A 16,482-nucleotide genomic window follows, 5' to 3' on the forward strand; every position below is an offset into this window, starting at 1 on the left:
TTTGCAATATTTAGTAACTCTCCCCTTTTTTCCTTTATTTCTAGATGGCAACATACGTCTTGTGAATGGCAACAGCAGCTGTCAAGGCCGAGTGGAACTGTTCTACAACAACATGTGGGGGACAGTGTGTGATGATGACTGGGATATGACAAATGCAGAAGTGGTGTGCCAGCAGGTTGGATGTGGCAAAGCAATATCTGCAACAGTGCTGAGCTATTTTGGATATGGCTCTGGCAAAATATGGCTGGATAACGTAGATTGTGAAGGGTGGGAAACTGATTTAGGAGACTGCTTCAACCTGGGCTGGGGCGTAAACAACTGCGGTCATCATGAAGATGCAGGTGTTATATGCAAAGGTAATTATTATGCTGGTATTATATGCAAAAGTAATTGTTAAAGTCTGCATTCTAACTGCTGTCAGAGAGTACAGAATATGTGTTATAGGTTTCATGTTTTTCCAAATAGCTCTGAGTGTTCACCCTTTGGTCCATATGTATCATTTTGGCATGTTAATTATTAAAATGTGTCAGAGTCATCTATTGTAGAGGGAATATTCCCACATTAGTGATTACTCATACTATACTATACCACATTAGAATGAGTGTCATCAAAGAGCTGAAGGATTTTTATATGAACATTAGGTCTGATTTACTTCTGTTTTGTTTAACCACATTTGAGGATGTACATAATTATGGATACTTCTCATTGCATTATGGACTTTGTTAATGTTCCCACCTAGCAGCAAAGAAATAGATTATGTTTAAGAATTCCTATGTTTTATCAGACTAAGAAAACATTACAGACAACGGTGTTTCAGATTCTTCTGTTTTATTTTACATACGACACTCGCAAACAAAAAAATAAAATAATAGTAATAATTATCCTCATAGTGGTTCATTGGTCAAGATTAACTTCATGACTGCATGCCCTGCATAGTCTGAGGTTCAGTCTTGATCTGTGGTCATGGCTGACGTTTGAATTTTAGATAGGGTAAGTGTAGACTAATCCATTTTGGAAAAGCTACATTAAGACCATCTTTGGCAGTAACCAATACTGTCTTGAAAGAAACTACTTGTTATCAGGATTTAAGTGTACTAATAACTTCCGATCTGTTTTAGATATTATAAAATATGCTCTCTCATTATCATGGCTTACATTTAAAACTTTATCACTGAAGAATGAACTAAGTTTACTACAACTTTCCAAGCTGTATATTCATCCTATATTGGACTACAGTAATTCTTTTTTTTATATAATAGGACTCAACTTCAGCTACTTGAGTCCATTCAGTGAAAATTTACCATAAGAATACCATCTATCCGATATCTGTCTTATTAAAATAGGTGCCAAGTTTTAAACTTGTATTTATTATATTATGGATAAACAAGGGGTAAAATAATTTGTGCATACAGAATTTGTCATACTGAATCATTACAAGCAATTTATAATTTTACTCTTTCTAGTAATATGCGACGCCACAGAAATGATAGTATTAACTTTGTCATTTTGCATAACAGGGCACAGTTAAGAAGTAAATTTATTACTCAGATTATTCAAAGACTTTGGAACTGTATTCCAACTTATATTAGGCTCTTTCCTAACACTGAGAGTTTTAAAAGGAATTTTGATTACTGGATGGGGGATAAAGTATTTCATGTGAGTTTTGATGAGTCAGTGTTCCTCGATGGCATTAGAGCCTGAACACTATAACAAACTATGAGACCTGAGGCATAGCTGAAAAGGGTCCATGAAGGACCAATTCACTTAATTAGTAAACAAATGTATAATTAAGTTAAATTAAATGACTGGGGATCAGCTTTGTCTAGATTTAAATTTGGTGCAACCTGCTTACTTCATTGTAATGGCTGTTCACAAGTCAGCATTACAATGGAATAGCTTACTTACCTGGAGTGAATATCATTATGAATTCTACACTCAATTTAGAAGATACTCATGCAGCATCACATCTGTGGCAAATGGTAGTATGGGTTCTGGCTTTGTATGCAACTACCCCAGGTGGTGTCAGTCATGGGCCTGTCCTGTCTTGTCATTAGACAACTACTCAAGCCTTGTAACACAGAAGTGCAAGCAGCTGACCAGTTGAAAACAAACTTCTTAATACACAAGGCAGCAACAGTTGTCACATGCATGCACGTACAGCAGAGAGTCAAGGGTGCAGGTTCTTTTATTACATTCAAGATATTTTCAGTCATGAACTCATCCCTTTATTGTATAATGCAGTGGAGTGAAGTTAACAGCATCAGTTCATGACTTCTATGCTTACAGAGGGCAAGATAGCGTTATCTAGTCTGCATTGTGCATACTAGTGGAGATAGTGCTGTGCTTTCCATGAACAATGGATTATGTTTATGTGCAAAACTTGTTCATTCTTTGTACATAACTTAAATTTGGAGTGAAAACTTATTGATAGTAGCCCCCAGAAACTCAACAGCATCATAGTAAGATCTGTTAGACATGATGTTCCACAGCCAACCTTTCCACAGTGTGATCACTTTGTGATACACCAACTTAGATTATCAACATAAAATACCCTCCTGCAGCATCTCCACAAGGTCTTAATGTACCTGCAGTAGGTGAAGCAGCTCATAAAGGTAGATCTGATGCTGCCTCACTTCTCTTGAATTTTATGTTTGTGGCAAACCTTCATCAACAAACTTGTCCAGTGACTAGTGTTATGGCAAGAATAACTGAGGTAGCCGTTATCTCTCATTCATTATCTTCCTGAAAATCCTTGGAAGGTCTATCACACAGATCTCCTCAGACCATTGCAGTTCACTCTCTAGGATGACAGACATGTTCTTTTTCATCAGGTTAAATATAACTAGAATCTCTGTGACTGGCAAGAAAGCAGAGGTACTCCAATGTTTCACCTCTACTTGTAATTCAGGGATGAATTCATGCTGCTTAGAAAGACACCTGCATTGCAGCTACCTCCACAGGATCTGAGAGAGATGGAGCCATCAGTCTTTGCAATGTGAAGTTTGAAAACACTGCTAGATAAGGGGTATATATCTTTAAATGTCAGTGTGTTAGATAGAGTGATTAGCATGTCTTGTACACAGCAGTTCTAGAGAAACCAGTTTCTGTGCAGTTATCATGGAGTTCAGACCACATCTTCTGTTTTTTTTCTGTTATTTATTAAGACTGAAGGTATGACATGGTGTTATGGTAAAGACATTTCTGCCAGAATAGAATATGTGTATGCAAAATTGAAAGGATATCTTTGCTTTCAAGAGGTGTTGTGTTTCAAACTAAAGAATATAATTCACAAAGACATGAATCAGCTGCATCCTACTGGAATAATTGTGCTTCAGGAAGGAAACCTGTTTGAAAACTTAGCATACAGAATTTTGATGTATTCCACACTGCAACTGTATTAGCTGAAACATCTGAAGAGGTGCAGTGTTAATTATTCCCATATGTTCATGGGGAAGAAGCTATTAAGGTATTTAACTCATTTACTTTTCTTGATGATGAGGGACTGCAGTGGTGGTGCTGTGGTGGCGTTGTTGCCTCACAGTAAGACGTTGCCCTGTTCGATTCTCAGCTAGAGCGTCTTCTGTTTGGAGACATGCGTGAATGGGCGTACCTTCATTGAAGGTTGTGCGTCAGGGCCGGCAACTTGGCACATAAAAATCTACTGCCAGTCATTAGTGGACCAGAGTTCCGCTGTGGCAACCCCTAACCGGGAAAAGCCGAAAGACACAAGACTTTTCTTGATGATGAAAAATTCAGTAATTATTGCCAGCCTTAAAATAGTTATCCATCTATTGGGCATTTATTGTTCAAAAAAGTGCAAGCTGTTTTAGAAACTGTAGATGTATGAGTTAATATACTGAAAAATACAACCAAAGATGGTGAATTTGATGAGTTGCATAAGTCTCTAAAAAGAAAAGAATTTGCAGTGTAAGTAATGAGACAAGATGCAGCCTTTTAAGACTAAAATACATGATTTTATCAAAAGATGAGAGTATGTTCAGAGGATTAACTGATAAAAGAAAAGATGTGTATGATAAAATGTAAGTCAAATGATAAGGTGAAAATGAATAATTAGAACAGGATGTATTGTAAAAATAATGGATGTGAAAGGGAAAGCCATGTGGCATTGTGCAAAGAAACCAGGGACACTGATTTTCTAATTTTCTATGAAAATTGTGCAAAAATCCAAAAACACAGCCCTGGGACGTCTGGAACACCACCAATGCCTGTGACAAAAATAAGTGTCCAAATAAAACTCCAGATACTCAAAAACATAAAAAAATACAAGTGTTAATGTCTTCAGTTTAGTGCTTTCGTTCATTTCTGGAACTTCATCAGAACTGAAGCACAATTAAAAGAAAAACTTAATATTCACTGAAACAATGATGTCACAACATGACTGACCAATGCCAATACAGATTAAATAAAACACACAATTGAATTAATTATAGCAACTCTTCATTTACATATAGTTTTATGTTAAAATAATTGTTCAATTTTATGTGATTTTAACTTTTGATGAATATTTATGAGATTTGGACATTGATTGACCAATTTGGACATTGATTGGTTAATTAAGTTTTGAGTGAGTATTTAAAGGACTGTTTAAGTGTTGTCATGCATTATCTGAGGAAGTTCCATTTGGAATGAAAAACGCAGTGAGAAAGTTAAGCATTTTATTTTTTATGTATTTATTTAAGTTGAGTGCTTTTAGTCACTTACTGTGGCTCCAGGTGCTTCATTTTGACAGTTTTTGTAGTTGGAGTTTTGCTCTTTGTGGCACCTTTTATCTCTATTTTTGGTTTAGTACTTTTTTTTTTAGATGTTGGAGCCAGGGATGAGTGGACAGCATGTTACTGGCGGTAAAGATGAGGTTGCGGAATTGAGAAGTGCTGTGGGAGTGTTAACCCAAATGGTTATGCTGTTAAACAGCAGCGTTTCACAATTGCTTACTGTTAACAAAATGCTACTATACAACGACCCCCCATTAATATTCAGAAAACGTGCATGCTGATTGATCAGCATGCACGTTGTAAATCAGAGTTATAGTAATGGAAAAAGGTCCGGTCGCCCGGACTTTTTCCATTACTATAACTCTTTTTTTTTTTTACAGCAACGGAGAACGCAAGATCTCAGTTGCTTCACACTGTCTCGCTATGTTAAACTCTTTTAACATAGCGAGACAGCATTAAAAAAAGCAACGGACATTCCCCGTTGCTTTTTTTAATGCTGTCTCGCTATGTTGAAAGAGTTTAACATAGCGAGACAGTTTGTAAAAATCAACGGAGATCTTGCTTTCTCCATTGCTTTTTACAAACTGTTTCACTATGTTAAATGGGTTTAACATAGCGAGACAGCTTTAAAAAAAAGCTGTCTCGTTATGTTAAACCCATTTAACATAGCAAAACAGTTTGCAAAAAGCAACGGAGATCTTGTTTTCTCCATTGCTTTTGCCCACAGCTCTGATGTACTGCATAGGCATACGCATGCGCAGTACATCAGAACTGCTGCAGAATACCAGACAGATGCAGAAGGGCAGCAAGGAGGCATTATACAATGCCATTATTTAAGAAAATTAATTTTTTTTTTCTTAAATAATGTCATTGTATAATAGCAATAACCCACTGCTGGGTGTGGGTAATGCTGGATTTACCCACGGTTGGCTTTGTTTGGTCCCTCGGGCTTCACCCTCGTGACCAAACCACGCCAACCGTGGGTAAATCCAGCATTACCCACATCCAGGCATGGGTTATTGCTATATCATTACCTGGCAACTAAGAGGGAGTCCAGCTTGTGGATTCAGATGTACGAATGCCAGAAACAAATGGGCGTGACTTAGAACTTGAGGAGAATGGCGAGCAAGATACTGTGGCATCTGCGACTGGTATCCCAAGGATTTTTAGAATGTAAATAACTGAACAAACTGTTTTGGACACTGGTTCACAGCACCAATTGGGTGCGAGACCTAAAGAGAAAAGTTATGTTGGCCGTCGCCAACATTCAGGTGATTTAACTGATACTCATACTGCTGGCAATACAGAAGAACAGCACAGAGACTTTAAATGGCAAGAATGGCTGCATTGTAATGAGCATAATGTAAATGCTGTTAATTATTTTGTTTCTGAGAGAGTTAATACATATAATGATAACATTAATATGACCTGATGCTGAAATATAAAACTTTAAATCTGGATAATATATATTTGAAAAAATGTCTTACTTTAGAAATTGTCCCTAAAGGACTTAGAGTATACAAATACCCTAATTATATTAGGGAAGAAATTCATATTGATTTGATTAACATCTTTAACACTTGTGTTTTTTCCATTATGAAGGTGATAATTAGGGATAATGAACTGGAAATGGAAAATGTGTTTAAGAGACTAGAATAAATTAATGAGAAAATAATAAATTATTTATTATTCACAGTGGAAAAGGAAAGGGATAAATATTTTAATAGAAAAATAAAAATAGATGACAAATGTTTGTACATTTCTAAACGTAAGAATAGAAAGACTGAAAGGGACTTGTTAGAGTATAAAGAGAAGAGATGCTATCCCAAGGCTAAATGGGGTGGTGATAGACTAAAATGGTATAATTGTAACACACATGAAAATAGTGGTAATAACTATCAAGATAAATACAATAATGAAATGGTAGAAGCACAGAATTTTTATAATGAGGTAGAAGAAAGGAGGTTTGATAGGAATATTAGCGAAAATAATAATATAATTAATAATTATTCTGAATCTGAAGCCTTTAATTTGGACATTAATGACCCTTTAGAGTTTCCCTAACTAAGAAGATCAGAGAGAATCAGGAACAAACCGAAAGGTCATTATCAGTATGGGGGGGGTGAGTGTTTGTGAAGATGCAAGGTTAGCAACAGTTAGCCAAGATGTTATAATACATAATGAGAATGTTTTCACCTATCAGAATTATAATATTTTTAATTATAGTAACCTTGAAATAGATGAAAGGCACTTTCAACTTTTCATGTAATGTTTGAAATTTGTCCTTTATAGAAGAGTGATATTAGTAAGGTCTTAATAGACCTTAAACTATTTGTTAGGAAAAATAATTTAGAGCTGCTATATGAAGGAGAAAAGATGGAACAATATAAAAATACTGATAAAGAATTAAGAAAGTAAAGTATTTTTAATCCTGCATTGCACCCACAATTAAAAAAAATTGAGACAGTAGTTGACACAGAGTTGAGAGATAGGTTAAGTAAATCTAAAACTTTCCCAAACCTGTCATGGCAGGAAAGGCAGTTATTTAAGGAATTGAGTGAGAATAAGAATGCAAGAGTAATGAGACCAGGCAAAGGTGGGGGTATGGCCATTATGGATAAAAAGAAGTTATGTCCTTACCATAACGTTCCATGTGGAGTGTTCATCTTGCCTTGGTTATTACACATGGGTTCGGAGCCGATCCTCGGCTGCGTGCCGGCCGACTGCAAGCTCTGCATCGAGAAGAAGCTCGAGGACATCTAATACCCACAATCCCCCTCTGCCTTTACCTCAGATCTAGTTTGCAAGCAAACCAGACATAAAGCACGCACACATCCAAACTATATACATAAAAGTACATATATACAAACATACCAAAGGTATGATAGTAACACTAATACTGCAACAGCAGAAGGAGAATACTCCAGACCAGACACCAAATCGAACGTTCTTCCTAAGGGTGGGAAGGGTGGGAGTGTAATAACCAAGCGAGATGAACACTCCACATGGAACGTTATGGTAAGGACATAACTTCTTTATGTGAGAGTGTTCAATCTCGCCTTTGTTCTTACACATGGGTAGCGTCCCTAGCTCCATAACCCTGAGGAACTCAAGGGAGAACGTTCTTGAGCACAGTGGAACCAAAGGTTGCCCTATCCCTAGAAACCCTGTCCACTTTGTAATGAGATATAAATGTATGTGGTTTAGCCCAAGTAGCAGCCGCACAAATAGTGTCTAGTAGCGAGCTGCATGAGCCAAAGATGTAGAAACTGATCTGGTTGAATGTCCTTTGGGTTTTGTTGATAGTGTTTGATCAGAGGCTTCATAAACATATGTGATACAGTCAGTTAGCCATTTAGAAAGAGTTCGTTTCGTAACTGCAAGACCCTTTCTGCTGTCAGCAAAGGCTACAAATAGTTGATCAGATTTCCTGTGATCTTTTGTTCTATCCAAATAAAATCTGAGTTGTCTATGGACGTCCAGTTTGTGCAACATATACTCCAATTTATTAGAGTGGTTCTTAAAGAAAGTGGGTAGTTCAATGGACTGATTAATATTACTAGAAGAACAAACTTTGGGAAGAAAGGATGGATTAGTGCGTAGGGATACTCTGTCAGAATGAAATATTAAATAAGGATGCTTGACAGAAAGGGCCTGAAGCTCAGACACTCGTCTAGCAGATGTAATGGCCACTAGAAATAAAGTTTTCCATGACAAAAATTTCAATGTGCAACTTGAGGCTGGTTCAAAGGGTGGCAACATCAATTTAGAGAGCAACAGGTTTAAATTCCACGGTGATGTCGGACTTCTGACTGGTGGTCTGATATGAAAAGAACCTTTTAAAAAGGCTTTAGACAGTCTGTGAGCCATAATAGGCGCACCACATTCCTCTACATGAAAGTTAGAAATGGCAGCTAACTGTACTCTTAAAGTAGCCGGGGAAGCTCCTTCATGAAATAGTTCAGTCAAGAACTCTAAAACCTTGTTTAACGGAGCTCTAACAGGGTCCAAATGATGTGACTCCGCCCAAAAGACAAAGCGTTTCCACTTACTGGTGTAAGTCTTAGTAGTGGAAACTTTATGAGAAGCTACTAAAATATCTTGAACCGCCGAAGAAAGTGGAACCGACCTGGCTAGAAAGGGAAGCGGAGCAGCCAAGCTGCTAGATGGAGAGATTCTAGAGATGGGTGAGGAACTCCTGACGAGTGAGTCAGTAGATCTGGCTCTGGGTCCAGCATCCAAGGTCCCCGAATGCGGTGATGCAATAGAAAGGGGAACCAAATTTGACGAGGCCAGAACGGAGCAATGAGAATAATAGTCCTCTGAAGGTTGTTGGCTTTCTGTAGAAACTTTGCAATCAGGGGAAATGGAGGAAAAGCATATAGGAGACCCGGGGGCCAATCGTGCACCAGCGCGTCCCTGGGGACTTCCCTGGAGGGGTAATAGGGCAAAGTAGCTCCTGCATTTGGCGTTCATTGGAGACGCAAACAGATCGCAGGTAGGCTGGCCCCATTTGCGAAAAATCCTTCTCGCAACTGACTGATTGAGGGACCACTCGTGAGGCAGTAGTATTGCCCTGCTCAGCCTGTCGGCTATGACGTTGGATGACCCCGGGATGTGCGTTGCGATCAGAAAGCGACCGGTGGACTCTGCCCATTGCCAAATTCTCATGGCCTCTCTGCATAGTTGGTAAGACCTGGTTCCCCCTTGCTTGTTTATGTACCAGACTACGGACATGTTGTCTGTCTGAACTGCAATGGTCCCTGGAGGAAGAAGGGGAGCAAAGTGTTGCAACGCCAAAAACACTGCCCTCAACTCCAGAACATTGATGTGCAGATTGTACTCCAGATTGGTCCATTCGCCTTGGACTGTCTGTCCCTGAAAGATGCCCCCCCACCCTATCAGGGAAGCGTCCGTGGTTATCGTCGCTGACGGTGCGGGTAGCACAAATGGTCTTCCGCTGGATAGGTTGCAAGTCTGTAACCACCACATTAGGTGTGATTTGCATGTTTTCGTTATCAATATTTCGTGAGTCAGTGGAAGTTGTTGGAATGACCATTGTGCAAACAGAAGCCATTGTAGCACTCTCATGTGCAGTCTTCCCAATGGTATCGCAATGAGAGAAGCTGCCATGAGACCCAAAACTTTCAGAACAATTGTTGCCGGGGACTTTCTGGACGACAGTAGAAGGGAAATGTTGAATTGAAGTGCTACTATTCTTTCTGTAGGAAGTTTTAGAACTAAATGACGCGTATCTAATTCCGCTCCTATGAATAAGATATGCTGTGATGGCTGTAGCAACGATTTTTCGAAATTTACTGAAATGCCAAGGTGTGTACAAAGTTGTAGGGTGTAATCCCTGGCTTGTATCAGTTGACACCTGGTGGTGGCAGACAGGAGCCAGTCGTCCAGATACGGAAACACCTGGAATCCTAGGCGCCTCAGATGAGACGCTACCACTGCCATGCATTTGGTGAAGACCCTGGGGGCTGTAGTCAGACCAAAGGGCAGGGCTCGAAACTGAAAGTGACTGGCTCCCAGCCGGAAGCGCAAATGATCCCTGGACGACCTGGCCATTTTGATGTGGTAGTATGCGTCCTTCAGATCTATCGAGCACATCCAGTCGTCCTTCCGTAAGAATGGAAGGATCGATTGAAGCGTGACCATTCGGAACTTTTCCTTCTTGACAAAGGTGTTGAGATGGCTTAGGTCCAGAATCGGCCTCCAGTCCCCTATTTTCTTTGGAACTAAAAAGAACCTTGAGTAAGTTCCGAATCCTATTTGGTCCGCTGGGACTGGTTGGATGACTCTTTTTTTCTAGCAGCTTTGAAATTTCTGTAGCTGCTGGGTCTCGCAGATGGGGTGGTACATCTGGGAGTTTTTTCTTTGGAATGGGTGTGGATAGAAATGGGATTTTGTAACCTCTGGTAACTATGCTTTTTACCCAATTGTCTGAAGAGAGGTTTTGCCAGGCCTGAGGGTATAAAGCTAAGCGACCCCCGACTGCCTCCAGAGCAGGACAGTCGGGCCTCCTCTCAGGAGTGCTGAAAAGGTTTGCCAGGAGATTATCCCTGTCACCTTGGTTTTGCGGACCCCTCTGCCGCCAGGGCGGCGTCTTCCACCTCTGCCCCCTCTGCCTCTAGAGGGGCATCACCCTGTGTGTTTGGGAAAGATCCTTGGGGTTTTCGAAACCACATTTTCCCACCACGTTGCCCTTTGGGGTACGGTCTGGAAGGGGTGGAAAAATGGACTCCGACAGCAGACAGAGTCTTTCCCTCCTGTTCACACCGGGTAAGGGTCTCCTTTACTTTAGGGCCAAAAGTGTGGCTCCGTCAAATGGGGCGTTAGTAAAGGAAGACTTGAAGGCTTCATAAGCGAACATAAGCGCATCCAGGATTGCCTACGAAGAGCAATCGCTGAAGCCGCTGCCCTACTCGATCCTTCGGCTGCATAGGATATCAGCCTCATGGACGAGTTTACAATGGACGTAAGGGTGTTGAGATGCGCTGTAACTCTCTGAAACAGCGGCATCTGTAGTACCCTGGAGGGTATCTCCCAACTCTTTGACTAGATCCCTCTGTAAACGTGTAAAATGAGTCAAATAGTTCAGGGAACGCATAGAAAGCCGCTGAACTGAAAATGCGCTTCCCGTATCTGTCCATGGTCCTAGAATCTTTGTTAGGCGGATGGACAGATGAGGAAGACTCCGACATCTCCTTTTTCGTGGCCGCTGCCACCACCATGGCGTCTACTGGAACTCCTTTGGTGAGGTAAGCCTTGTCCTGTGGTGCCGTAATGTACTTATTTGGCTTCCTAGGGACTGGTTCCACCGTGTCAGGAGTCTCCCACGCCCTTCGAGCAATTAATTCCATTAACTCATCAAAGGGCGGAGTGACCCAGGAGGAGGAAGGGCGGGCACCAAATGCCTTCAGCAAAACTGACTCATCCTCAGAAGGGGGGAGGGCTTGCCAGTCACCTCTCTGTTTTAGGATCTCCAAGATGTCAGAAAAGAGACATCCTCTGAAGGTGACTTACGGGACCCTTCTGACTCATCTAAGTCAGTATCAGATGTCAAGGATTCTTGTGGAGAATCCAAGTGTCTCCTCTTACACAGTCTTTTCCTAGGGACTTCTTCATGGGGAGCATCCGAAGAAGCCTCCGAGGAAGAGGGGGCACCCTCCAGGGTGGCTGAGACACTGGTGCCCGACGCTTGGACGTGGCCGTGGGTGCAGAGGAGGATAACGGTCCTTTGTGGGGAGGAGAAGCTGTACCTGCTGATGTGGTTGTCTGGGTAGACAACACCTTCCTCATGAGGTCGAAGGCCCCGGGTCCCGAGTCGAGGTATCTCCCGGTTCGAAGAAATGGGAAGAATCCCGAAACAGGAGCCGAAGGCACCGACCCGAGGACGGAACCGAGTCGATCCGTGCCGAGGCCCCGAGAGGGAGCGTCGGAACCGAAACATCGGTCCGACTCGGTCCCGGAACCAAGGACGGATCTTCGCCCCGAGACTCCAGTACCGGATCGGATGGAGTCGAGGTGAACGGTGCCGACCGAGAAAAAGACGGTTCTGGCACCGAGGGCTCCACAATCATCAGTTCAGCTTCTTCCGGCTCCGAAGACTGGACAGGTCTCAGAGGAGGAACAGATGGAGATAGTGGCAGGCCTTCAAGTCTCGACATCAACTGAGAGGAGACCGAGATAAGCTTGGATAGGGCCGTATGCTCCATCAGTTTCTGCACCACACGGTCCACATCGGTGTCGGAAAGGGGCCTGGAAGAACGAGTCGAAGGGATCGAAGACGGAGCCGACCTCAGCAGAGTCGGTGGAGGGAGCTCCGTCACCGGTTCCAAGACTCGAGGCTCGGAAACTGCCAACAGTTGAACACTCGGCCCCGAAGTCTGTGGAACCGGTGATCTAACTATACCCGAAGAGCTCGGAGCCGATGACTTGGGCTCCGACGTCTTCGACCCCTTCGAAGACTTGGATGCCTGGTCTGAAGCATCCAGAGCCTCCTGGAAAGAGGGTTTCAACAATCCTCTATCCATCAGTTTCCTGCGCCTATCTGTCATGACCCTCCCACTAAAAGAGTGACAAATAGAACAGTCCTCTTGTAAGTGGAGAGGGCCAAGACAGTAGACACAGGAACTGTGGTTGTCTGTGACCGACATCTTTTGGTCACACTGACAACGTTTGAAGCCAGATTTTATTTTCTCAGACATAATAAAAGAGAAAGAGACAGTCCAGTCCAGTAATAGTAAATCCAGGTAACAAATGTCAAATCCGGTATTTTGTAAGTCCGATTGTCACTTGCTTAAGAAAGCAAGACTACAAAAATTTTTGTCAAAAGTTATCCAAGTAGGGGTGGTAGGCCCCGAAAAACTCTATACCAGTTAGTTAAACTAAGTTAAACTAATCTAATGGTACCGAGAATTCTGTTCTACTCACACACCGTACACTAACTTTCAATGACTAGATCTTAAAGAAGTTTTTGAAGATTTAACCAAAATAGATAAAATCTTATCTGTAAAAAGCCTCGAGCTAGCCTCCAGCGATGCGTATGCAGCAGCGGCAAACTAGATCTGAGGTAAAGGCAGAGGGGGATTGTGGGTATTAGATGTCCTCGAGCTTCTTCTCGATGCAGAGCTTGCAGTCGGCCGGCACGGAGCCAAGGATCGGCTCCGAACCCATGTGTAAGAACAAAGGTGAGATTGAACACTCTCACATTATATCTTATGTGGCCATACTGGAAGAACTTTTAGGAGATGATGAGAAATAAAACAGAGTTTCCATCAAGAAAGACAATATTGCTCATTCTAAGATAGATTTTGCGTTAATAGAATTGTTTTATGATGATTTAATTGATAGACAAACATATAAATATTTGGTTATTGATAAGTCAGTTATTCCTAGTATATCTGGTATAGTTAAAGTACATAACAATATTCAAGACCCCCCCCCCCCTTGAGACTGATTGTCTCTGTTAATGGTTCTAAGCTATTCCTTAGCTAAGTTTATTGACTCAAAAATCAAAAGAGTTTGGATGGGGCAGGATGGGTTTTTAAAGGACTCATGGGATCTCTGAAGAAGTATAAATCCTAATATATTTAATCATAATATTATTTTTGTTACGGTAGATATATTAGATTTGTTTTCTGTGATCCCCCACAATATCAGGATGGAATGGTTTTTGGACGCCTTATTGGAAGTTAAAAATTTTGATTGGAAGGAAATTAGGGTTATTATGGAACTGCTTGAGATAGTTTTCAATAACAATTTTGTTATTTTTGAGGGGGAATTTTTTAAACAAGTAAAAGGTGTCACTATGGGGGCATGTTGTGCCCCCAGTTATGCTAACATAGTTTTAAACACCTGAGAGAAGAAATATTTACTTAATTCACCATTCAAGAATTGTCGGTGCCTTTATAAGAGGTACCTTGATGATTTGTGTTTCTTTTGGACTGAGAGTGGAGAGAAATTAACAACTTTACACACAATATTACAAGAAATACTCTGAATTATTTAGATGTCACTATTTACAAAGAATACAACAATGAGACATTTGGATCTAGGGTATACAGAAAAGATACATTCTCCAATCCGTATCTGTATTATATTAGAGCTCACCCATATAAACAAAAAAGAAATTTAGTGAAGGGACAATTTATAAGAATATCCAGAATGACTACTAAGGTGGAAGATTTTGAGAATGAATGTTTGAAGTTAAAACATATGTTTTTGGAAAGAAAATATCCAGACAAAATGATAGACAATGGGAGAAGTTAAGGTGGGGAGGTCAGATAGATTTTGTCCTGTTCTGGAAACAGATAGGGAGAATGGGGTGAAGGCAATAGGTATCGGAGAGAGGGAAGGATGATAATAGTTTTAGTAGTGCTTTTATTTTGAATTTTAACAGTGATTCAGGTTTGATTAAGAAAATAGTCTCCAAAAATTGGAATATGTTTTCCAAATTTTCAGATTTAAGTACTATCTTCAAGCAGCCATTTATTTTCACTTATAGGATAGAAATGTTAAAAACATACTAGAAAATAACTTAGGGATAAGCAGAGAAAACATGAGAAGGAAAGGTGCATACAAATGTGGAAAGTGTTCACAATGTTGTCATGTATTTAATGGGGAAAATCTATACCTATATGGTAGAGAGAGATTTTTGATAAGTAAATCTTTTGCTAATTGTGATACTAAGGGTGTTATATACCTGGCAGTTTGTAAAAAATGCTCCTCCTTTTATGTGGGGAAAACGAAGAGAGCATTGAGAAAAAGGATATATGAGCATATGTATGACATCCGTAAGCAGGACATTAATAACGCTTTGTTTAAACATACCAAAGTATGTAAAGATGCTTTGTTTATGTTCTTTGTTCTTGAACACATTCCACAGGACATTAGGGGAGGGGATTGGGAAAACAAAATAGAGGTAAGAGAGGTCTTTTGGCAGTTGGTTTTAGAAGCCTGCAGACCACCAGGGCTTATTGAACACATTTCCATGGTTCCAGTATTGAAGTTAAGGTCTGCTAGGTTGTGATACTTCACCAAAAAAAAATGTCTTTTTTCCCTGTTTTTACTCAACAAATGAATAGTAATTTTTTTTGTATTTTGTTCACCTGTCTGTTTTTGATAGGAATTGTTATAGGTTTAGTGCTCGCATCTACTTATATTTATATGGTTTCTCCTTAGGAGAAATGTATCCATTGACCCACTAGAAAGTGCTATAATACTTTTTTATGTTTCCGCTTGATCTAAAACAGTAGTAGGTGTTATAATAGTTCTGTGTTATGTGGTTGTTTGAACTATATGTATATTTTTGTTTTTAACATCAGATCAGGTCATATTGAGTATATATATATATATATATATATATATATATATGTTTTATCGTGAATGTAGATTTTTTTTATATGAATATAGTTTTATGTTAAAGTAATTGTTCAATTTTATGTGATTTTCATGTGATTTTAACTTTTGATGAATATTTATGAGATTTGGATATTGATTAACCAATTTGGACATTGATTGGTTAATTAAGTTTTGAGTGAGTATTTATGAGACTGTTTAAATGTTATCATGCATTATCTGAGGAAGTTCCATTTGGAACGAAAAACGTGGTGAGAAAGTTAAGCGTTTTATTTTTTTGTGTATTTATTAAAGTTGGGTGCTTTTAGTCACTTACTGCGGTTCCAGGTGCTTCATTTTGACAGTTTTTGTAGTTGGAGCTTTGCTCTTTGTGGCACCTTTCTTCTCTATTTTTGGTTTGAAGTTATTGTTAAGGTTAAGTGACTGGAAAAAGAAATGTTGCTTTTTTGATCATGTGGTAGTGCAGTGCTTTTATTTATTTATTTCAAGTAATTTTGTTTTCAAAATGCAGGCATCAATTTTTTTATGCTTGTGCACTTCAGGGGAGTGTCTCCTAATCATAGAACTAATATATAAGGGTAAGGAAAGAAATACAAAGACATGATTATATCAGGCAGAAAACTGGAATGGGGAAAGTAAATATAAAGAAATTGGTGGCCAAGATGGCTAAGTTTGCAAAGAACTGTTATCATGTAGAGACCATCAGTTATATTTATTTATTTTTTTTAATTAACATTTGTTAACCAGGAAAGTCCGACTTGGAACAAAGCCAATTTTCAGAGGAGGCTTGGGGAAAAACATTCCAGACGCATGTCTTTGTAACATGGGAAGAAACCAGAGCACATGGAGGAGACCCACATGATCACAAGGAAGACAT

The 16,482-nt window shown here is 40.0% G+C and overlaps 1 protein-coding gene across 1 annotated transcript in view; it reads left to right on the forward strand.

Annotated features, from left to right (window-relative positions):
• The window catches only part of SSC4D (scavenger receptor cysteine rich family member with 4 domains), a 198,013-nt gene that overhangs the window by 130,670 nt on the left and 50,861 nt on the right, over nucleotides 1–16,482 (forward strand). The window contains 2 exon segments of the mRNA XM_044055408.1: nucleotides 45–356; nucleotides 13,102–13,126. Coding sequence (XP_043911343.1) covers nucleotides 45–356; nucleotides 13,102–13,126 — 337 coding nt within the window.

The sequence above is a fragment of the Protopterus annectens genome, chromosome 13.part0, assembly GCF_019279795.1.
Source record: "Protopterus annectens isolate FY-2018-M chromosome 13.part0, PAN1.0, whole genome shotgun sequence".
NCBI lineage: Eukaryota > Metazoa > Chordata > Ceratodontiformes > Protopteridae > Protopterus > Protopterus annectens.